At 43.1% G+C, this 23419-nt stretch overlaps 1 protein-coding gene across 1 annotated transcript in view; it reads left to right on the top strand.

Annotated features, from left to right (window-relative positions):
• The window catches only part of OSBPL8 (oxysterol binding protein like 8), a 3324100-nt gene that overhangs the window by 1249706 nt on the left and 2050975 nt on the right, over window positions 1-23419 (top strand). The window contains exon 11 of the mRNA XM_044087980.1: window positions 7791-8019. Coding sequence (XP_043943915.1) covers window positions 7791-8019 — 229 coding nt within the window. The remainder of the gene's footprint in view (window positions 1-7790; window positions 8020-23419) is intronic.

The following is a 23419-nucleotide window of genomic DNA, read 5'->3' as shown; positions in this document are numbered from 1 at the left end:
CTTTATAAAAGCACAGCAAATGAGAGGTACAAGGGCCAGACCTTATTTCTCAGATAAATTTAACAGGGAAGCTAAGACAAGTGAGAATAAGCTTAAGGTCAATATTTCCTACTCTAGGGATGTGAGGAAATATACAGAGATAGTTAATAACCATTGGAAAATTCTGATGACCGACCCAGTAATTAGTGGAGTGGTAGGATGTAAACCACAATTCACCTTTAAGAATAAAAAGAATCTCAAAAGGAGATTATGCAACGGTCGAGACGAAGTGAATCTTGAGAATATGATTGGCACTAGACCATGTGGCAAGTGTAATCAATGCCAGTATATTTGCAGTGATACTCACTTTGTACATCCAGATACAAATGCACTTTATGAGCTTAGGGTTGGTGGTTCATGTTTGACCACCCATGTGGTTTATCTTGCTATCTGTGGCCAGTGCAACTGTTTTTATGTAGGCAAAACAGATCGCAGCCTCAGAGAAAGGGTTAGAGAACATGTATACCACATAGGGCAGGGCTCAGAGAACAACGCTTTGTCTAAGCACGTTTTGAAGGTAGGCCAAAAACATACATTTAGGTTTATGATTGTTGCAAGAACTTATGAGAATATGAGAAATAGTGACATTAGAGATAGAACCGAAGAAGCTGAAGCAAGATGGATAGCTATGCTGAGAGCCAACTTTGGTCACGGGCTGAATGACAGCATGCCCATTAAGCCTATCTTAAGAAAAAGGGGGTTACGTAGGTAAATAGATGGCTATGGGTTTATGTTTTTAATATATTAATATATTAATATATTTGTATGCAATGTTTGCTATGAAATATCTATATTTATATGTTTTTAAGAATTTTATTAAAACGATGCACTAAAATTGATGTATTTTTTAGAAGTTCTATATATTTTTAGAAGCTTTACATTATGAATATGAAGATAGAATGTTTTCTAGATATATATTATGTATTTTAGATTTATTGTATTTTATTAAATAGTCACACTTTTGTTGTGTCATACACACTTAGCTTTAAGCAATGCTTTCTGATCTATAAGAGAGAATACAGCTTTAATGGTAAATGGGTTATTGAGTCACATGATTATTTTAGTTAAGTATATATAGGTGTGGTTTACCTTTGTTAGTATACACCTGAGGAAGCAATATGTGAAAGCGCTTGTGTGACAATAAAGAAGACTTCTTATACTTTTATTCTTCGATTCAAGTCTGCTTTTTTACCTTTATTGAAGACTGAAGACTGCTTTTTTACTTTGATTTGGACACTGGAGCCTAACCTCAGCATTTTTTCTGAATAAATATTTCTGTAGCAATCTGGTGTCATAAAATAAATTGACTTCTTTTAACCATCAACTGCTCTAAAAGTTCAAACTGTGGCACATACTCCTGCTCACCAGGTGACATCCAGTTGTCACAATTGGCCAACTTTGCCTCTCTTTCCTTAAGCAAATCCAAGAATAATAAATGTGCTTGTTCAACAAGGTCCAAAATACCACAGGAACTGCATCTGCTCAGTCCAATGACATCATAAAAACACCAAATAACCGAAAAGCAAAAGAAAAAAAAAACAATCTAAGCAGCAAGATTTTACTTTATTCCAACGAAATACAAAAAGCTTGAACTGGTATCTTGGCCATTCGCCTTCAGTGGCTACAGCCAGTAAAAAAATTCACTAATTTTATACAAAACAAACTTGCATTGATTGATCCATAATTGACATTAATTAAATCCTTAAAGTGCACATTGCCATAATAAAAAAAAAATCCTTGAACATGTTAAATGCATTTCAAAACCTTATGAATGCAACCAAACAAATAATACAATAAATATAGTAGTTGCATGTTCAGTTTTACTTTAATTTGCTTAACTACAAATTGTGTGAATTTTTTACTGGTTGTATCCACTGAAGGCGAATGGCTGAGGTACCAGATTGTGCTTTTTGTATTTTGTTGGAATGAAGTAGAATCCTCCTGCTCAGATTGTTGTTTTTTCATTAGTGTATACCCACTTTCCCTTACAATTTTAAAGCAACATGTATACTCCTTTGTGTTTGTGTTCATGGCCTCTAGTCATTTCTCATTACTAATGAATAGCAATATCTTGGGACTCTCAGGAATTTAGTTTAACATGATAATTATATTTTCTGAGTAAAACAGCTTGAAAATAGTGAGACTTCTAAATATCTTTGTACATCAGTAGAGTTCCTATTGTTTATGTAGTGAGAAGAAAGTAATTTGAAATTAATTTAAGAATCTATTAAGTCTAAAAAAATTGAATAAAGTGAATGAACAGTTAAATGTCCTATTCTTCTGTTGCAGTATTTCTGACTTAAGGGAGTTGTCTGCCGAGGCGACCACCTGATATTGGCCGACAGCAGACAGCCATAAAAGGGAAGCATGATGCACTTTGCTGCCAGTCACATCGCCAGTCCCGGACATCGCTTTTCTGTTGGAATCACTGTTCTTCGGATAAGATAAGTGCCCTGTTGGGGAAACCATTGTTTTTGCTAACTTTCTTTATCTTTGAAGTTCATGTCATCCAGAAAGGAAAAGTGTGACTGTGGATGACAGATAAAGACTGTCATACTCAGTGCCTTTTTTGCCTAGGCCCATCAGCACAATCACAAATCCTGTGCTATTTGCCATTTCTTTGTTCTGAAAACTTTCCGGAGCCCGTTATCCTTCCTTTTAATATACCTTGAAAACTAATGTGTCAAGCTTCTTGTTAAAAACACAATGGACACTCCACAGGACCCGACGACCGAGCCTATAAAATGGAAAGCCAAAAAAGATAGGTCCAAATCTAAAGCTGCACCTCTCGAGTCTGATGTCTCTCCCGAAGTGCATGAGAGCTTGGAGACACATGCCAACTGAGATCCGGATCCACAGATCGAGCCTGCTTCAAAGGCTGTCTTGTCTCAGATGTTTGCACATCCAGTGAGGCTTCTCAGACATCGGCCTCTGATGTCCAGGGGGAACCGAGGCGTATAGTGTCGGAGGGCCCTAGGAGGATTACCCAGATTGTCGTTAAGGGGGATGTTGAATCCGATATTGTAGGGTGCAGGCCTATGTCTGGCACCCCTTCTCTGCACCGTATAGATACGCCTGCAAAGAAGAAACAAAAGACTAAATATGTTTCTCCTTCTCCTCATCCACAGAAGGAATGGTTGAACTTTTCTCAGGCCCTTTTCAGTGCCTTCATGGGCCTTAGGCCCTCTGTCAGGTCGGGCTGCTTCCCCTTCACCCAGGTCTTCTTCCTCCAGGAAGAGACCTAGGCTTCATCTTAGCTCTGATGAAGACTCCTCTTCTGAGAAAAAGGATGAGGAATTGGAGTGTTCCTCCCAAATTCCTTCCCCTTTGGATTATGGCTCCTCTGAAGAGGACTCCAATGGGACATATTCCCCCATGGAGGAGATTTCTTTTGGGGAGACTATCTCCAATATGCGGGATCACTTCAGATGAGACTGCACAGAGATGTCCGAGATCCAGAAGCACTATTATGACATCCTCCAAGCTCAGACCCCCAGTCCCTCAGCCATCCCTCCTGTAATCTTTGCTTTTCTGGGTGCCTTTGCATCCACTTCCACCCACCCAGACTCAGAGCCCCCCATCTCATAAAAAACCTGATAGGTGCTACAAAGTACCCAAGGACTGCCAATTCCTTTTTAAGGCACCCGCTGCAGATCCTTCATTTATTTCTGTTGCCTCTGATAAGGCCTCCAGGTTCATTCCTTTCTCTTCCTTGTTGCCCTCAGATAAAGACAGATGACAGTTGGAGAGGCTGGGAAAGAAAATCTATACCTCCACTACTCCGGCCTTCAGAGCTTTAAAGTATCAGACACACATGACCAAGTACAACTTGGAACTCCTTTCCAAGGTCTCTAAATTGGTATCAGGTATGCCTGACTCTGCAAATAAGACCTTGGCATCCTCTCTCCGTGCCAACTCCTCTCAGGTAGCCAGACATTTTATCAAGTGCACTTATGATGCAGTTGAAGCCTCCTCTTGGGCTGCTGCTTCCTCTTCTGCCCTTAGAAGATTTGCCTGGCTAAGGCTTCAGCCTCTACCTGAGGATATCAAGGCAAAACTGATGGATACCCCCCTGGATTATACTATCATGTTTGGGAAATCTTCTGCAGAGCTCTTCAAATCTCTGCAAGAAAAAAGCAAAGAGCTTAAGGATCTTAAACACATTTTGGTATCCCCTGTGCCCAAATTTCACAGCAGAGATAACCTGCAAAACAAACTTTCGTACACAGGCAATGCAGAGCACCTCGATCTAGACCCCAAAAGAGGGCTAAGAAGACCCAACAATTTCCCTCCTCTTCTGCCCTTCATATAATCATACAGTCCTTTCCTGATCGAACAGACTCATCTTTGTGACTCTGGCAACAACCTAATTCCCCTGTCCCAACGTCTTCCCCTCTCCTTTCCTTCCTGGGAACTCATCACTCAGGACTCTTGGGTGTTACGTATCATAAATAGGGGGTACTTCATGGTTTGGCACAAAGTGCCTGCCTTCAGGGGAATCCCTCTAAAACCAAAAGATCAGCTCCTCCTTTTCCCGCCATTTCTTCTAGAACTCCTACAACAGGGCACCATAGAACCTGTTCCCTGTGGGGAAGAGGGAAGGGGCTTTTACTCCCATCTTTTCCTAGTTCTCAGGAAGGAACGACCCTTGAGACCAATCCTAGATCCCTCCTACCTCAGCAACTTCCTTATAGTCCCCTCTTTCAAAATGTTAACCCTACAAACACTGTTTCTTCTTGTCCTTCCTTAGGCATTTCTAGCTTGAATAGTTATCAAGGATGCTTACCTCCATATCCCAATTCACCATAGATACAGGAAATTCCTGCTATTTGTTGTGGGATCCTATCACTGTCAGTTCTCGGCTTTGCCTTCTGGACTCTCTACACCTCCAAGAGTCTTCACAAAATGTCTAGCCCCAGTAGAAGCCTTTAGCAGACTCCAAGGGATCTTAATTTACCCATACCTGTACGACATCTTAATCCAAGCCATTTCTCAAACGGAATTGAACAAATCTCTCCAAATGGCAATTGCCATTCGTTAAAACCTGGGATTTGCCATCAACTTCAAAAAATCATCCCTGGACTCAGCCCAAGATCTCATATTTCTGGGCTGCAGATTCCAAACCCTGAGCATGATATTGTCTCTCCCACCTTCCAAGGCTAAGGAGATCTCACTAATCTTTGCAGAGAGACTCCACCTAAATTAGATTTCTGCCAGACATTTCCTCAGGAACTTGGGCCTAATGGCTTCCCACCACCCCAATGCTTTCTCTGGCAAGGCATGAGGAAACTTCAGTGGTTCCTCAAATCAGTATGGTCTCAGGACGCTCACCATCTAGATCACCTGACTCCACTCCTCCAGGTCTAGAGCAGGCGCTTCAGTGGTGGATCTCACAACTATCTCTAAACCCAGGTTTTCCATTCATCCTCTGCCACCTACTCAGACCTTATTATTTATGGATGCCTCAGAGATGGGTAGGGGGGGTGGCCTTAGACCTCCAAACAGCTCAAGGGCAGTGGTCTCCCTCCCGAATGAAGGAGCACATAAATGTGAGCAAAAATGAGGGCACTGATTTTAGCTCTCCAAACCTTCAAGTCACTGATCAGACCAGGGAGGTTGCGTGTACACACTGACAACATGACAGTCTTGTGGTACATAATGAAGCAGGATGTTACTAGATCCTATCTCCTGTGCAGACTACCTATTATAGGTATTGGATCTAGCTTGTCATCTAGATGTATTTCTCCAGGTGGTGTACATCCCCTCCAGCCAGAATACAGTGGTGGACACCCTAAGCAGATCCAGGACACAAGCCTACAAATGTATGCTTCACAAGGATGTGTCCTTATACATTCTCCACCAGTGGGGTATTCCAGAGATAGATTTGTTTGCTTCCCCATGAACAAACAACTTCCTCGGTTTTGTGCCATAGAATAATATCCTCGGATATGGAGAGTTTCAATGTCATGGAAGGGGAAATTCCTATATGCATTCCCTCCCCTTCCACTTATCCCCAAAGTTCTGTTGAAAGTCCGACAGGAAAAGCCAAAAATCTTGCTGGTGACTCCCTATTGGCCAAGACAGCATTGGTTTCCCCCTTCTATTTCACCTAGCCAAGGGCAGTCACCAGAAATTTTCCCACCGAGTGGACCTGTTAACACAGAAAAAAGGTTCTCTCCTACACCCACATCTGTAAACTCTCCAATTAACTCTGTGGATGATAGAGCCCTAATACCATTCAGGCACCTTTACTCTGAGGACGTGCTTCAAGTACTGCAGGAGACCAGGAAACTTATTACTAAAAAATCTTCTCTCTCCAAATGGAAGAGGTTCTCTGTTTGGTGTCAGGCTAGGAACCAGGACCCTTTGGAGGTGCTCCCACCTATGGTTCTGTCCTATCTGTGTGACTTGCGTAATGCAGGACTAGCATACTCTTCAATCAAGGCTCATTTGGCAGCTATTTCTGCTTGTGTACCACTAAGTCCTCCCTTGGCTTCCAGATTCATAGCTAAACAATTCCTGAAAGGTATCCTTCATATCAGGACCCCCCCCCCCAGGAGACTGATGGCTTCACCTTGGGACCTCAGTTTTGTATAAGAGAAATTAACTCAAGCACCGTTTGAACCTGCTTCCTCTAGCTCACTCAAATGCTGCATTTGGAAGACAATCCTCCTGGTGGCCATTAAATTTGCCAGGCGGGTCTCAGAGTTACAAGCCCTTATGGCTTCTCCCCCCTTCTTGTCTTCAATAAAGACCGTGTCTCATTGCAGACCAAGCCCTCATTCATGCCAAAGGTTGTCAATGAATTGTCCCTAAACCAGTCAGTTCACCTACCAGTTTTCTTCCCTCTCCCCAGAACAGTAGTGAGATGATCCTGCACACTCTGGATGTACACAGATAGCTCAGGTTCTACTTACATAAGACTAAATTCTTCAGGAAAACAGACCAATTTTTTTGTGTCTTTCCATCCCAGGTCTCTGGGACTGTCTCTGTCTAACTGACTTGATATCCAAATCTATTGCCTTTTGCTCTGCCTACCATGGTAAGGTTCTCCCTGGCTCAGTCAAAGCTCACTCTACCAGGGCAATATCTTCTTCAGGGGCTTACCTCAGGGGTTTGGATACCAAGTCCATCCTAGCAGCAGCTACTTGGACTTCTGTCCACACCTTCAACAAACACTATAAGTTGGACTCTAAATCCAGGGCATGGTTTGCCAGGGACATTCTCCATGGCTTCCTTGAAAATTCCTCTGCCATTTCCTCCGACCTTTCCTCATGACCTTTTGTAATCTCCCTTAAGTCAGGAATACTGCAATAGAAGACTAGAAGGACATAGATTAGTTGTGTAAGAACTTACCATAATGATAGATGTCCTTCTTTTCTGTTGCAGTATTCCAACCCTCTCTCCTTTCCCCTACTTCTGACTTTCTTGGATGCACAGATCCTCATTCCCTTAGACTGTCTCTCCACCTAGGACTTCATTTCTGAGGGTGGTGCGCACGTGTGTCTCTTTTATGGCTAACATTTACTGTTGGCCAACGTCATGTACCGCACACCTTAGGTAGTAAAAGACTTTGGTATACTGGCTGACATTGGGTTGTCGCTTTGGCAGGCAACTCCCTTAAGTCAGGAATACTGCAACAGAGAAGAGAACGACATCTATCATTATGGTAAGTTCTTACACAACTAATCTTTCTCTCTCTCTTTGAAAGTTTATCAGTATCTTTTCAAAAATGTCTTTTTTATTTTAAGGCTAAACGATACTGAAATTGAGCATCAGCATTTCAAGGATCACGATTTATATTCTGATAAGTCTGACAAGGAAAATGAGCATGATCATGAGGAGTCTGATAATGATGGTCTTGGGGAAAGTGATAGTGACACCTCTGAAAGACAAGATGATTCCTTTGTGGAACCAGAGCCAGTTGACGTTATAAAGGAAAGCACTTATGTGGCAGAGATTCACGAAGAACTAGGAGAAGTAAGCTTGGTGATTTGTTTTTCTACATGAATACATGTTGTGTTATAGCCACTATTCACTGTTTGTTATCCTATAATGTACCTTGTTATTGTAGTTTTCCAATTGTATTGATCATCATGCCTTGTTATTGCAGTTTGCCAGTTGTATTCATCATGATTTGATCCCTCTTACTCAGGCTGGATGAAATCTCAAGTTTGTAGGTAGAATTACCACCGCTTCCTTTTTGTGCACTGCTCGGTAAAGGCAGTATTAAACAAAATGGTGTTTTGCCATCTAATGTAAATGTGCTGTCTGTATAAATTGTCAAGTTGGTTTCAGCAGAATTATGAACTAGCTTAACTTTATCATTTTCCTCCTTCCACTACCTGCATGCATGCATGTTGAGCAATTTCGAGAAGTTGCATACTTAGATGAGCATTTCATTATAATGTAGCAGATCAAAATTGAGGAGACTGTCAACTTTCTGGAAACCATGTGTCTAAATTCACCACATCTTCTCAAGAACTGGATTGGCCCTACACTTATTCAGTAGTCTCCTGTGCCAGTGGCCTAGAGGGCTGGCACTTTGATTACAACCCAGGTGATCTGTACGAATATTGGCTGAGGAGCTTAATAGTATAGGCAGGGGAGAATGATAATGCCTGTTTTACTGGTGCAGGGAGGGGAGGTTAGATGTTTCCTTTAGTTAAATTTCCCTGGTGAAACCGTGGAGACTGTTGCATGGTGCCTGCTGGAAGATTGAATGGGAGGGGACAGATGGCTGACAGGCAGCAAGGGTAGAATGTCCTAAAAAAAAAGTTATGCAGTAACCTATATGTTGCCATTCTGAAGGTCATTTTATTATCATGGAGTTTCTACGTCTTCATTGCTCCTTTGTGCCTCTTTGCACTCTTCAGATGGCACAGAAAAAAATAATGATCGGTATACAGTTCATAAGTTCTGTATAACCATGCTATCAGCTTTATCATGCCATGATGGCATGCACTTAGGAAATTTTATTTTTTTTTTGAGGAAGTTGTTTTGTTTAATTTGTCAGTTCAAGCCAAACACATTAACTGATACTGACAACTGACTGTGGCAGGTTGAGTACATGATGGTTATTTACTTCATTTTAAAAATGTATTTCTTAACCGGGGTGGGTCTGTTAGGTACAGTCCCTCCTTTTTAAGAACGGCTTTAAAAGATTCTGTTAAGTGACCTGTTCAGAATATCACATTATGGAGGTTGACATGTGCCCACCACATCCTTGTGTCTGAGTTAATGTTCTTGACTGCAGCCAGTATGGTTTCCTTTACAATGTCAGAAAGTCAGAATTGCTGTATTAAGATGATTGTTGTTTTTTATGTGCTGCATGATGTGGAGGTACTACAGTAATCTTTTGAGAACAATTTTCAGTAAAATGAAAAACATCCCTATCAGACTTTGAGTGCGGGACATACATGAGGTCTTACTTTGGCAGAGGTAGTGTCACAAAAAATCATACTCAAGATGTACAGCAGTAATTTATACAAGCCATCTCCCAAAGGTGTATGTATCTATTTCATTTTCATTTTTATTTAAAATGAGGTACATTTTGGTTTCTTATAGTGTTTAACCGCATTACTACAGTCAGTTTTCTGAAGGACAGTTACTACATTGTTTGTATACATGTGTGTGTATTATTTTTACTCTGAGGATAACTGAAAACTACAGATGTCCTTCATGGATGCATCTGCAGTCATAACAACTGGGGTTGTCCTGTCGTCAGGCAGCCCTTCAGTCGGCCGGATTCCAAAGTCCGGGTCCGCCGCTGATGTCGCACTTCACCCGACGTCATCTCTGTTGGTCTTCGGGTATAAAAGCATCAGCCGACGCCATTTTCCTCAGTCTTTCTTGCCGCGTGGCGCCCGAAGCAGAAGCTGTTCGCAAGTGCCGGTCAGTCGGATCCAGAGATTACTTCTACCGAATACTACTTGAGGACTTCTAAAGCTAAGTACCCGCTGGGGACTCTTTCTTGCCTCAGCCGATGTCAGAAAAAGTTAATAATTGTTTAACCTGTGGGAAACAAATACCTCATAAAGATTTCCACTCTTATTGTCTGCCTTGTTTAGGCCCAGCCCACGACGTAGCAGCCTGTTGCCTGTGCTTTTTCAACCGCTTTTAAGGCGTCGGTCGGAGTTTGCAGAGCAGTTTTTCGGTTCTGATTTTGCGTGCATTATGCCGTCGGATCCTCCGACTACCCAATCTGCCAAAAAACGCAAAGATAAAGACCGACAGTCCGCGGTTTCGCCGAAACCATGGTTAAGCAAACATGAGTGTCTCGGTTTCGCGAAACCGAGAAAACTGATCAAAGTACAGCTGAACCTATCTCTACAACTGAGGCCCCTGCTACCACTCTTGAATCGGCCTCAGAAATTTTATCCACTACGGTGGTTGCCACTGACTTATCAGACACCATTCCCTTGGATGTCTCTACCCCAGCACGTGGTGCTGCTAGGCCTCCAGCAGCCATGTCCATTAAGGCCTTCGCCAGGGCTAAAGCAGCCAAGACTACTAAGACAGTGCCTGTTAAACCCCCACAACCAGGCCCTCTTCTAGTTCTCAAATGCTTACTTTGGCAGAAGATTTAATTTCATTAATTAGAGGATCTCAATCTCACCCAGACAGGGCCTCTCAGCCCCCAGAGAAGAGACCTAGGGCAGAGCCCCTGAGCCAGTGTCCTCTGATGATTCTGCTGACGAATCAGACATAACTGACCAGCCAGAGGCTCCTTTCTCCAATTTTGAAGATTCTGATGCTGAAGAATCCATTCCAGCTGCTTCCCCACCAGAAGAATTCTCCTTTGGGGAAACCTTACATGCCATGCAGAGCAGTTCCAATGGCAGCAACAGGATTTTTCAGACTCCAGAAAAGACTTAGGACCTTTCTGCACCTCCCACAGCACAGGCCCTTAGCTATACCTCCTGTTCTCTCTGTGGTGGATGATGCTTTCAATGATGTCTGCTCCGCTCCAGATTCTTTACCCCCAGCCCCTGCCAAACCAGACAGATTTTACAGGGTGCCAGATACTCATCACCACCTTTACAAGGCCCCACTTGCAGACCCCAAACTATATCCCAGGGTCCCAAGGCAGTAGCCGACCATAGCTAAAACCCTATTCCTTCTGAAAGGGAAGCAAGGACATTAGACAGATGGGGTAAAAGGTCTAAACTTCAGCTACTCTCTCAGCTAGAGCTTTAAACTGTCAGTTTCACATGATACAATACCAAGAGTTTATGCTTGATCAGTTAACTAAAAACTAACCACTGATGAATCTCTTGATAAGAAATATGTATTAGAAATGGTAAATAACATACAACAGGTTAGCAACCATTCCTTAAAATGTGGCTATGATGCACTGGAGGCTTCATTTAGATCAGCCATGACTGGCACAGTGATAAGAAGGCATGCATGGCTAAAGGAGCAAGCTTTACCGGATCATGTTAAAGCTAAGTTGCTAGATGCTCCTATGGATAAGACAAGTTTGTTTGGTACACCTGCCCAGCAGGTTATGAAGAAAATGGAAGAAAAGGCAAAATCTGTTCAAACGGTTAAAGATTTCTTGTAGGTTCAACCCCCCAAGGTTTAGCAGGAACTGGCCTGCCAAAAATTGGTCCTTTCCTGACTCCACAAAATTTCAAAGGGGCAGGAATAGACGTTCCAGAGGCAAAACCAATCCAGAGGAGGTGCCTACAGAGGACGACAGTGGCAAGGTAACAACAGAGGCACAGACACAACCACTGCCACTACATCAGCACAACCACAGTGACTTAACCTAAATCCTACCAGGGAACAAATAGCAGCTCCTCTAGGCGGAAAGTTAACCTTATTTTCAAAGAACTGGCACTACATAACAAAAGACAAGTGGATTTTACAAACCATAGATCAAGGTTACCGGTTTCACTTCCACACTTTACCAGTCAAAGAGGAATGCCAAATCTACCTCCAAATCAAAAACAGAGGCACTACAACAGATAATGGAGTTAGCAAACATGAGAGCTGTGGAAAGAGTGCCAACAGCAGAGCAAGGAAAGGGGTTCTACTCCAGACTATTCCTAGTTCCAAGAAAGGAAAAAGTTGGAGACCAATTCTCGACCTGTCCACCTTAAATACATACATCATTGTCCCAAAATTCAAAATGCTGACCCTACAGCAACTTCTTCCCATGCTGGGCAAGGAGTGTTGGCTGGTAACTCTAGACCTCAAGGAGGCATACCTGCACGCCCCCATTCGACCAATCTGCAGAAGATACCTCAGATTTCTTGCAGGATCAGAGCACTATCAATTCTCAGCATTGCCCTTTGGCTTATCTACTGCCCAGAGTATTCACAAAATGCCTGGCATCAGTAATCGCCCATTGCAGACTACAGGAATTCAAATTTACCCATACCTGGACGACTGCGGGCGGCAAGGGGACAACAAAAGCAAGCTGACAACAGATTTACAAAGGGTCATTTACTTGCTACAAGCACTGGGATACACAGTCAATTTACAAAAGTCAAGGCTGATACCATCCCAAACAAGGACATTCTTGGGCTGAATTGGACACAGTAAAACAAATGGCATTCCTGACTACAGAAAACAAAAGAACTCCCTCTTTACTTCTTGGCACTAACAAAACTGAACAAGTTAACAGCAAGAAAAGTACTGCAGGCCTTGGGCTTCATGGCATCATGCATAATCTTGGTCCCATTTGCCAGACTACATATGAGAAAACTACAGTGGTACCTAAAGAATTTATGGTCCCAACACAGACACAGCCTAGAAACAGAAATCCCACTAATTCCATGCTTAAAGCAGGAGTTCCTATGGTGGGCTCAGGCATGTCAGTCAAACCCAGGCCTACCCTTTCGCAGATGTCAAGCAAGCCAGACCATCACAACAGACGCTTCAGACCTAGGATGGGGGCCCACATGCTGGACAAATGCGTGCAAGGATTGTGGACACAGGATCAACTTCACCTGCACATCAACCTAAAAGAAATGCTGGCAGTAAAACTGGCAATCCAAAAGTTCAAACCATTTCTCCAAGAGGGCCAGTTGATGATAAGGACAGACAACACCACAGTCATGTGGTACATCAACAAACAGGGAGGCACTCATTCATACCCCTATGCAGAATGACTTTGGAGCTGTGGACCCTGGCACTCAGCTACAACATCCAGTTACAGGCAATATTTGTACCGGGAAAAGAAAATACTCTAGCAGACATATTAAGCAGAACCACATCGGATGCCCACGAATGGAAGCTGCACCGGACATCTTCAAGACCATCTCAAAGAAATGGGGAATGCCTCAGATAGATCTATTCGCATCACCTCTCAATCACCAGCTCAAAAGTTCTGCACAAGGACATTCCACCCACTAGCATGGAAAGTGGATTCGCTCTCCTTCAGCTGGAAAGGCCTAACAGCATATGCATTCCCACCTCTTCCCTTGATACACAAAGTACTACTAAAAATCAAGGAAGAACGTCCAAGGATAATCCTGATAGCTCCAAACTGGCCAAGACAACACTGGTACCCACTGCTGAGGAGCATGTCTCGAACAATATGTGGCCAATACCCTGATGCCTTTGATGTTAACTCAGAACAACTACAGCATCATACATCCAAACCTAAAAACGTTGCAACTGACTGCATGGAACATCACATAGCAGCAGCTAATCCAGAACTTTCCCAAAGAGTTAAAGACATTATTCTTGAAGCACGCAGACCTTCAACAAGAAGGAACTATGCTGGAAAATGGAAAAGGTTTGTCATTTGGAGTACGGAAAGAGGAAAAGATGTGTCAAACATAGATATGCCTAACATTCTGGAGTATCTGGCGAACTTCTTCATTCAGGCCTGTCCTACTCCTCCATCAAGATACATGCATCAGCTATTTCAGCAGAATACAGCTTTGATCCACCTGTTTTTCCGACCCTTTGCTCAGGCAGTTCCTCAGAGGAATCAAGAATGTAAAACCTCCAAGGAAACCACCATTACCAGCTTGGGACTTAAACTTTGTGCTAGAAAAGTTGACACTATCACCCTTTGAACCAGCAGCAACAGCAGACCTACAACACCTGTCATGGAAAACTGCTTTCCTACTGGCAATTACTTCAGCAAGGAGGGTTTCAGAACTACAGGCCTTAATGGCAGTGCAACCCTTCCTAATCTTCCACCAAGATAGAGTGTCCATGAGGACTAATCCTACATTTATGCCTAAGGTGGTATCCAGAGTGTCTTTAAACCAGGCAATCCACCTACCTACCTTCTTTCCCAACCCACAAAACAGAGGGGAAAGAATACTGCATACCTTGGATGTACATAGACAGCTACGCTACTACTTGGACAGAACAAAAAATAGCAGAAAGACTGACCAACTTTTGTAGCCTATGCAACAGGAAGGGAAGGAAAAGCTATTTCCAAACAGACAATCTCCAAATGGATAGGAAATTGCATACGATTCTGTTACTCCTTCCATGGAAAACCAATTCCACAGAACATAAGACCTCATTCTACAAGGGCAACAGCCACTACCATAGCCTTCTTCGAGGAGTGGCAACCAAAGACATTATTGAGGCGGCTACTTGGACCTCCGTGCATACATTTGCCAAGCATTATAATTTGCCTCTATATTCCAGATCCCGAGCAGGGTTTGCCACTGCTGTACTGCAAGGGATCCTAAACACACCATAATCTACTTTTATCCTCCTCCCCTAGTTGGCTATGGTATTCTACCCAGTTGTTATGACTGCAGATGCATCCATGAAGGACATAGTACAGTTTTGTACCTACCATAAATGTAGATGTCCGAACTGGATAGCATCTGCAGTCAAGATTACCCTCCCTCCTTCCCCTCTGTGGTACTCCTAGGGTGTTCACCCTCCTAATAGCTAGCTGGTGGGGGGGAGTCTTTTATGGTGTATTTGTTTGTATATATGTACATACATGCTTATTTTTGTGTTTACCTCTATCTTTTTGGAAACATTGGCATCTATCCAAATTTTAGCCTTCAAGAGGGCTACTGGCATCTGGGGCAAGAAACACTGAGGAAAATGGCGTCGGCTGATGCTTTTATACCCGAAGACCAACAGAGATGACGTCGGGTGAAGTGCGACATCAGCCAGACCCGGACTTTGGAATCCGGCCGACTGAAGGGCTGCCTGACGACAGGACAACCCCAGTTGTTATGACTGCAGATGCTATCCAGTTCGGACATCTACATTTATGGTAGGTACAAAACTGTACTTTTTCTCTTCACGTGACATGTTTGTAGAGGTTGCAGTTTGTAGAGTTCAAAAGGACATTCTGTTGTCAATTTGGTCTTGACTTCAAATGAAAGTGGGGGGGGTTAATAAAGGTTACCACAAGGTATACATGATGTGTACACCTTGAGTATCCTTTTTGAATTCATAGACAACAAATGCACTGTGAATAGGGCTGTCTATAAATTCAGAAAGGTTACCTTAAGGTGTACACATCTTGTACATCTGGTGGTAACCATTATGAATCCCCCTCCCTCCAATATTTCTGTACTGCTTAACATACTCTTTTTGAAATTGTCAGGTCAAGACGGCTGAATAATTCAGCTTTTACTGCACATTGCTTGGTCTAATAGCATTTAAGGAAGAAGGTTGCAGAGTATACATGCCTTTCACAGCAAGTGAATATGCATATTTTACTGTAACATATAAAATGGCACCAAATATCACGTTTTCTATGGAAAAATCTATTTTTTTTGGTTCATAAGAATACACCAGTGATATAGTTCTGCTAAAAAATTGAGTTTTTGCTTGAAAACATGAGTTTTACCTCTCTGATAATGTCTGTGTCATAGGTTGGTACTAGGTTATCGGCCCTAGGACCTATACAAGCCTAGCCATAACAATTCCCTGGCTATTTCTTCCCACAGTATTTACTTCCCTTGACCCCTGTCTAGCAGTGTGACTGATATGATCCCCAGGGTGAATTTCGTATCTTCCATCCAAACGTCAAGGATGTTCATCATGTTTCACTGTTGCAGTCATCACTGTAGAGTTCTTCCTGCCGGCAGGCAGTCCTCGGTCGGCTAGAATCCCAAAGTCTGGGTCCGGCGTCGGCTGTTCAGTCATGCTCCCTGACGTCAGAGCGTCAGGAGTACAAAGTTGCCAGCTGACGCCATTCTTTCTTGCCGTGCAGTGAAAGCAGTTCGCAAGTGCCAGTCGGCTGACTCCTGATATTTTTCCGTGCTTCAGTCCGAAGATGTACTTCTTCTTCTCAAAGCTAAGTACCCCGTTGGGGAAACGTTTTTCTTGCTCCAGTCCGATGTCAGAAAAAGTTAATAATTGCATTTCTTGTGGGAAGCAAATACCTCATAAGGATTTCCATTCTTACTGTATTCCTTGTTTAGGCCCTGACCACGACGTAGTTGTCGTTTTTTTTGCTAGATTTAACCAACGTACGATTAAGCGGAGGTACGATTTTGCTTTTCACTACTTTGGTAGGCGATTTAATTATAAAATGTCTGACACGCTTCCGACTACTGGAGTTCACAAATGACGCAAGGATAAGGACAGGCCTCCGAGGTCCAAATCAGACGACGTTTCACAACCAGAGCCAGCTTCAGGTTCGGCCGTCATCAGTGAGGTGCTTTCGCAGCCCCTGTCGTCGGCCATTTCAGAACCGATAGCCAAAACGAACTCCCACGAGGAGCCAACTAGGCCTTTGAGCACTCCAGCTGTAGGACCTTCAGACAATGCTCCCTCGGATGGGTCCGGAGCCGCTGTGCAGGTACCAGCTTCCGAGGGGGTTTTCAGGCCTACTCAGCTTCTGATAAAGGCAAAACCCAGGACAAAGACAAAGACTCCTTCTAAATCTAAGACACCAGCCCAGGCTTCTTCTGATCCGGGACCCAAATCACAGAAACAGTTACTTAAAATGGCGGAGGACTTGCTAACCATGATTAGGGGTTCACATCCCCCTCCAGACAAAAGGCCAAGGCAAGAGTTGGATTATGAATCTTCTGACCAGGCATCTATTTCTTCAATGTCTTCCTCTGAACAGGAATATTCTTTCCCTCCTTATGAGGATTCTGATGCTGAGGAATCTATTCCATCAGCTTCTCTCCCTGAGGATTTTTCTTTTGGGGAAACTTTACATGACATGAGGGAACATTTTCACTTGGAGGGACAGGAGTACTTGGAATCTAAGAGAAGGCTCAGGGATTTCCTTCTTCTTCCCCAACATAGACCCCTGGCTATTCCTCCTATTTTGGATATTGTGGATGATGCTTTTACTGAGGCTAATTTAACTCCTGACTCCTTTCCTCCAGCCCCTGCTAAGCCCAACAGATATTACAGGGTTCCTGACTCCCACCAGTTCCTTTACAAAAATCCTACTGCTGATCCAGAAACCATTTCTCAGGGTCCTAAGGGGGTTAAGGCTGCCTCTGCTAAAAATCCTATTCCGACAGATAAGGATTCCAGAGCTTTGGAGAGATGGGGCAAAAAAGTGTATACTTCTGCTACTTTATCGATTAGGGCCTTAAATTGCCAATTTCATATGCTAAAATATCAACAATTTCTACTGTCTGTTATGAAACAAAATTTAGGTACCTTTTCTGCATGTGCAGATAATAAGGAATTACATGATTTGATGCATGCTACTGAACTAGTGGGGAAGCATGGTTTACACTGTGGTTTTGATGCCTTGGAGGCTTCTTGCAGGGCGGCTGCCTCTGGCACAGTCATTAGAAGACATGCTTGGTTAAAGGAACAAAACTTACCTGATCAAGTGAAAGCAAAGTTACTGGATGCTCCTGTTCAGCATAATGTTTTGTTTGGGCCTAAGGCTGAAGAGGTGATAAAGAAAATGGAGGATAAGGCAAAATCCATGCAAACGGTTAAGGATTTCTTACAAGTTCAGCCCCCTAGATTTAGCAGAAATTGGCCAACAAAAAATTGTTTTTTTCCCAGCTCGGATAAGTCTCAGAGGGGTAGATATAGGCGCACCAGAGGGAGACCTCAAACACAAACCTCTTACAGACCTAGACAATGGAGTGCTTCCACCTCCAGGGGTGGAGATGACAGACCCCAATCCTATAGAAAACAGGCTCAATGACTACCTCTGCATGGCTCCAGGAACTTCTTTCCTGGATGACTCTCTAGGAGGAAAACTCTCTCTTTTTCAACAAAATTGGACTTACATAACCCAAGACAAGTGGGTTCTGGATGTAGTTTCAAGAGGTTACAAATTCTACTTTCATACCTTGCCAAGACCAAACGGATGGCCAGACCTACCAAAACACCAATGGTCCAAGGCATTAAACCAGGTGGGATCCCTCATGGCTATGAGGGCCATAGAACTGGTTCCACAATCAGAGATGGGGCAGGGCTTTTACTCAAGACTCTTTCTAGTTCCCAGAAAATAAAACTCATGGAGACCCATCCTGGATTGGTCAGACTTAACTACTTTCCTGGAGATACCAAAGTTCAAAATGCTTACTCTACAGCAGCTCCTGCCAATGTTGAACAAAAATGCATGGAAAGTGACATTGGATTTAAAGGAGGCTTACCTACCCATCCCTATCAGACAAGAGTGCAGAAAATGTCTTCTGTTCAAGGCTGGCTCGAAACATTACCAATTCTCTGCGCTGCCCTTTGGCTTGTCTACTGCGCCCAGGGTCTTCACCAAGTGCCTGGCACCAGTAGTAGCTTATTGCAGACTCAAGGGTATTCAAATTTACCCTTATCTGGATGACTGCCTTATTCAAGCAGACAGCAAGGATGTTTTACTCCAGCACCTGGAATTTGTTCAAAATCTTTTCAAGTACCTGGGATTCACTGTAAACATAAAAACGTCAAATTTGACCCCCACACAGCAGATAAATGTTCTGGTTGCTCTTTTAAACACAACAACCCAGATGGCATTCCTGACATCCGAAAAACAACTACAGCTGGCTTCCACTTTCAAAACCTTGGCTTTCATAACTCAGCTGACTGCAAGGAAATTCCTGCAGGCTTTGGGTTACATGGCCTCCTGCATCCTTCTCATACCAAATGCAAGACTACATATGAGAAAAATACAATGGTACCTAAAAAGTGTATGGTCCCAGCATTGCCACAGTCTAGACACACAGATTGCTGACTTGCCTTGCCTACAAAAGGAATTCCATTGGTGGACCATGGCATGTCTTCACAACAAAGGCAAAGCCTTCAGTCTACCTCCAGCCAGCCAAGTGTTAACCACGGATGCCTTGGATTACGCATGGGGAGCCCACTTGCAGGGAAAGGGTCTGCAAGGTTTTTGGACAGAGGATCAGAAGCACCTACATATCAATTTAAAAGAGATGTTAGCTGTTCAGAATGCCCTCTTGGCTTTCAGGGATCTTTTACAACCAGGACAACTACTGATACGAACAGACAACACCACAGTTGTGTGGTACATAAACAAGCAGGGGGCTCACATTCCTACCCCCTTTGCAGACTAGCCATGACTCTATGGAACACAGCACTAGCTTGCAAAGTGGATCTACAAGCTCAGTTCCTGCCAGGGAAACAAAATACTTTGGCAGACAGCCTGAGCAGGAACCTGTCAGACCCACACGAGTGGATGCTAGACACCCACATATTCAAGACGATTACAGAAGCCTGGGGCTGCCCGGACATAGATCTATTTGCATCCCCCTTCAACCACCAGGTACAGATTTTTTGCACAAGGACTTTTCACAGGCTAGCATGGAAAGTGGATGCACTATCATTCAGTTGGAAAAACCTCAAGGGGTATGCCTTTCCACCAATACCTCTTCTACCACGGGTGTTATTAAAGATCAAGCAGGACAAGCCCAAGATGATGATTCTACTGGCCCCAAATTGGCCTTGTCAATTCTGGTACTCAACACTGAAGAATCTATCTCAGGAACCACCTTAGATTTTGTCTCAGATTCCCAATCTATTGTCCCAACACCAGGGCCAGGTTCTGCACTCTCATGTCAAAACTCGCAGCCTGGCGAATTCAGGATCTATGATTAATCCTCCCCTTCCCAAAAAGGTCATGGATGTTATCTTAGAAGCTAGACGGCCTAGCACTAGAAAATCTTATGCAGGCAAATGGAAGAGATTTTGCACCTGGATGCATGCTCAGGATTCGGATCCTCTCATTCCTAATATCCCTCAGATTTTGCTTTACCTAACAGACATGCTACATAAGGGTTTATCATTCTCCTCCATAAAAATTCATGCCTCAGCTATCTCTGCACATTACAATACAGACCCTCCACTCTTTTCGCATCCACTTCTGAAACAATATCTACGAGGGGCAAAGAATTTAAGGCCCCCTAGGACACCACCCATACCTGCCTGGGACCTCAACTATGTTCTGGAAAAACTCACTCTGCCTCCTTTTGAGCCTGCTGCCACAACTGATATTAAGTATTTATCATGGAAGACAGCTATCCTACTGGCTTTGACTTCAGCCAGGAGAGTTTCGGAGCTACAAGCACCCATGGCTGTGGAAACTTACATTATTTTTCACCAAGATAGGGTGTCTTTAAGGACTAATCCTACTTTCATGCCTAAAGTGGTTTCCAAAGTGGCCTTAAATCAAACTATCCACCTGCCAACTTTTTCCACTAATCCACAAAATAAGGGGGGGAAGGATCTTGCATTCCTTGGATGTACACAGACAACTTCGTTTTTACCTGGGCAGAACCAAGGATATCAGGAAAACAGAGCAACTGTTTGTTTCTTATGCAGCAAACTCCCAAGGCAAAACCATTTCAAAACAGACCATTTCTAAATGGATTGCACATGGAATCAGATTTTGTTACTCTCATCATGGAAAGCAAATCCCAGGAAAAATTAGGACTCACTCTACCAGAGCTGCTGCTACTTCAGCTACCTTTCTCAGGGGAGTACCTACCAAAGATATTTTGGAAGCTGCAACTAGGAGTTCAGTGCATACTTTCTCTAAGCATTATAATCTCCCTCTTTACTCTAAGCCCAGGGCAGGCTTTGCTTCTGCAGTCTTGCAGGGCCTTCTAGCCGCCCCTTCTTCTCTATAACCACCACCCCTTATCTCAGCTTTGGGATTCAACCCTACAGTGATGACTGCAACAGTGAAACACAATGAACATAGTACAGTTGTGTACACTTACCATAAATGTAGATGTTCGAGTGTCTTCGCTGTTGCAGTCTGGGTTACCCTCCCTCCTGTCCCCTCTTATATTTTCACTAGTGTGCTTACCTACTTCACCTTTCTTCTGAGGTGTATTTGCTACAGGCTATGGGGTTTGTGGTATGTTACTTTTTGGTATTTACTATTGGCCTTCATCTTTAGGCACCTGACATCTAGGGCAAGAAAAACTGGAGAACATGGCGTCGGCTGGCAGCTTTGTACTCCTGACGCTCTGACGTCAGGGAGCATGACTGAACAGCCGACGCTGGACCCAGACTTTGGGATTCTGGCTGACTGAAGACCGCCTGCCGGCAGGAAGAACCCTACAGTGATGACTGCAACAGTGAAGACACTCGAACATCTACATTTATGGTAAGTGTACACACCTGTACTTTCCTTTTGAAGGGGGCCTAAGAGGCACTGTGCTTGACATGTATGGGCAGTCTATCCCAAAGTCTGGGGAGTCTCTGGGTCAGGAACCTCATGGGTACATGTTTTTTTCCCAAAGGGGATAACTATACATTTCTTGGCATTGAGCTTGAGCTCATGGCTCTGGCACCAAGCATCTCTTTGTGTAAGGCCCTTTTGTAGAATATCCACATCATTTGGGGATTCAATAATGGCTCCCATTTTGCAGTCATCTGCGAACCTTGTTAGCCAGAGTTCCTTAGTGTTTGCCTGTACTTCAGAGAAGATGCCAAACAAGAGCGGTCCCGGGACTGAACCCTGAGGTACTCCACTTGTCACTTGTCTGGAGCTGGATTTGAAGTCTGCTACTTTTACAGTGTGGGTTCCGTCAGTAAGCCAGTTGACAACCCATCGAGTGACGTAGGGATTAATGCCCATCTTGTGTCTACATGGTATAGAGATTTTTTTTGTTTCATTTTAGTATAAGTTGTTCAAAGAAGCAGATTGTTTGACTAGATTTTTTTTCACTCAACTTAGTGTGGGTTTTGTATGTTTTTTGAGTGTCTGTGTTTTGATGCGTCAGCATTTCGAGCTGAACGTGTGTGTGTGTGTGTGTGTGTGTGTGTGTGTGTGTGTGTGTGTGTAAAATATGGTTTTTTTTTAATTTCTGATGCAGTGGTTTCTGTGTAAAGAAGTGCTCTAGATAATTGATTTATTCTGCATACCAAGGAGAAGTTGAATGCAAAATCCCAAATATATATGAAAACTTAAAATTTGTGCCTATGTATGAAGTGCCATGTCATAGTCTCTCCCTGAGAGTTCATTATCAAACTTTTGAGCAGTAACAACAAAATATTTTATTGCAAAATTAATCCAAGACTGCTGTTCTACCCTTACAGATATTATTTTAACTTAACTCCATTTCAGCTACTTCAACTTATATGCATATAAAAATATATTTTTTGTGTGAGGATTTTATTTTTTTACTACTTAGGTAATGACAGCTCAGTAATGATGTGTTCCAAACCATTACTATATTCTTATTGGTAAGAAGTTACATAATAACAACTCAATAATGATGTGTTCCAAGCCATTACTGTATTCTGTTTATTGGTAAGAAGTTATATAATGACAACTCAATAATGATGTGTTCCAAACCATTACTGTAGTCTGTTTGCTGGTAAGAAGATAAGTAGAACAATACCATGGAAAATGAAAATGAGTGTAGTGCAAAATATCAAGACTGTAGCTGAATGCATATGAACCCCTGTATTTGAGAGATGTGTATGAAGAGACGCATCTCCGTCTCCCTTTGAGGTTTAATTTTGGAAACTTGCTGGCAGTAACAGAGTGTTCAGCTGCAACATTTACTTAAGTCTACTATTCCATCCATAGGATTTTTGTGAATTCACTGCTGAATTTGATGTCACCACTTTAGGTTCTTCCATCCATGGCATTTTAGGCGTGACATTTTACAAATAAGTAAATAAAAAATATGTTAGTGAACACTCTGTAAAGAATTATTCTAAACCATTTCTGCATTCTGTTTACTGTGCTGAAGTTAAATGCAGCGCTCCCAGTAGAAATGAGGAATAATACAGGACTGTGATATCTAAGGTCTTCTGAAACATTGCATCTGAAGTTGTTAATCTTCTTCCTATTCATCACTGGTGGGTTCAGTTCCAAGCCCTTGGAACCGAGACAGCCTTATACCAAGCTTGCGTGCACCAAAAACTCTCGAGCTAAACTGCTAACCACAATGCCCTTCACTCAGTTACCTGAGATCTCGTTTGCCGCGCAGCCATATAGCAGCGTTTCACTGAGCTCTCCAGCTAA

The sequence above is a fragment of the Protopterus annectens genome, chromosome 11.part0, assembly GCF_019279795.1.
Source record: "Protopterus annectens isolate FY-2018-M chromosome 11.part0, PAN1.0, whole genome shotgun sequence".
Lineage (NCBI taxonomy): Eukaryota > Metazoa > Chordata > Ceratodontiformes > Protopteridae > Protopterus > Protopterus annectens.
The sequence above is the reverse complement of the archived record's forward strand: the minus strand, read 5'-3'. Positions and strand labels throughout refer to the sequence as shown.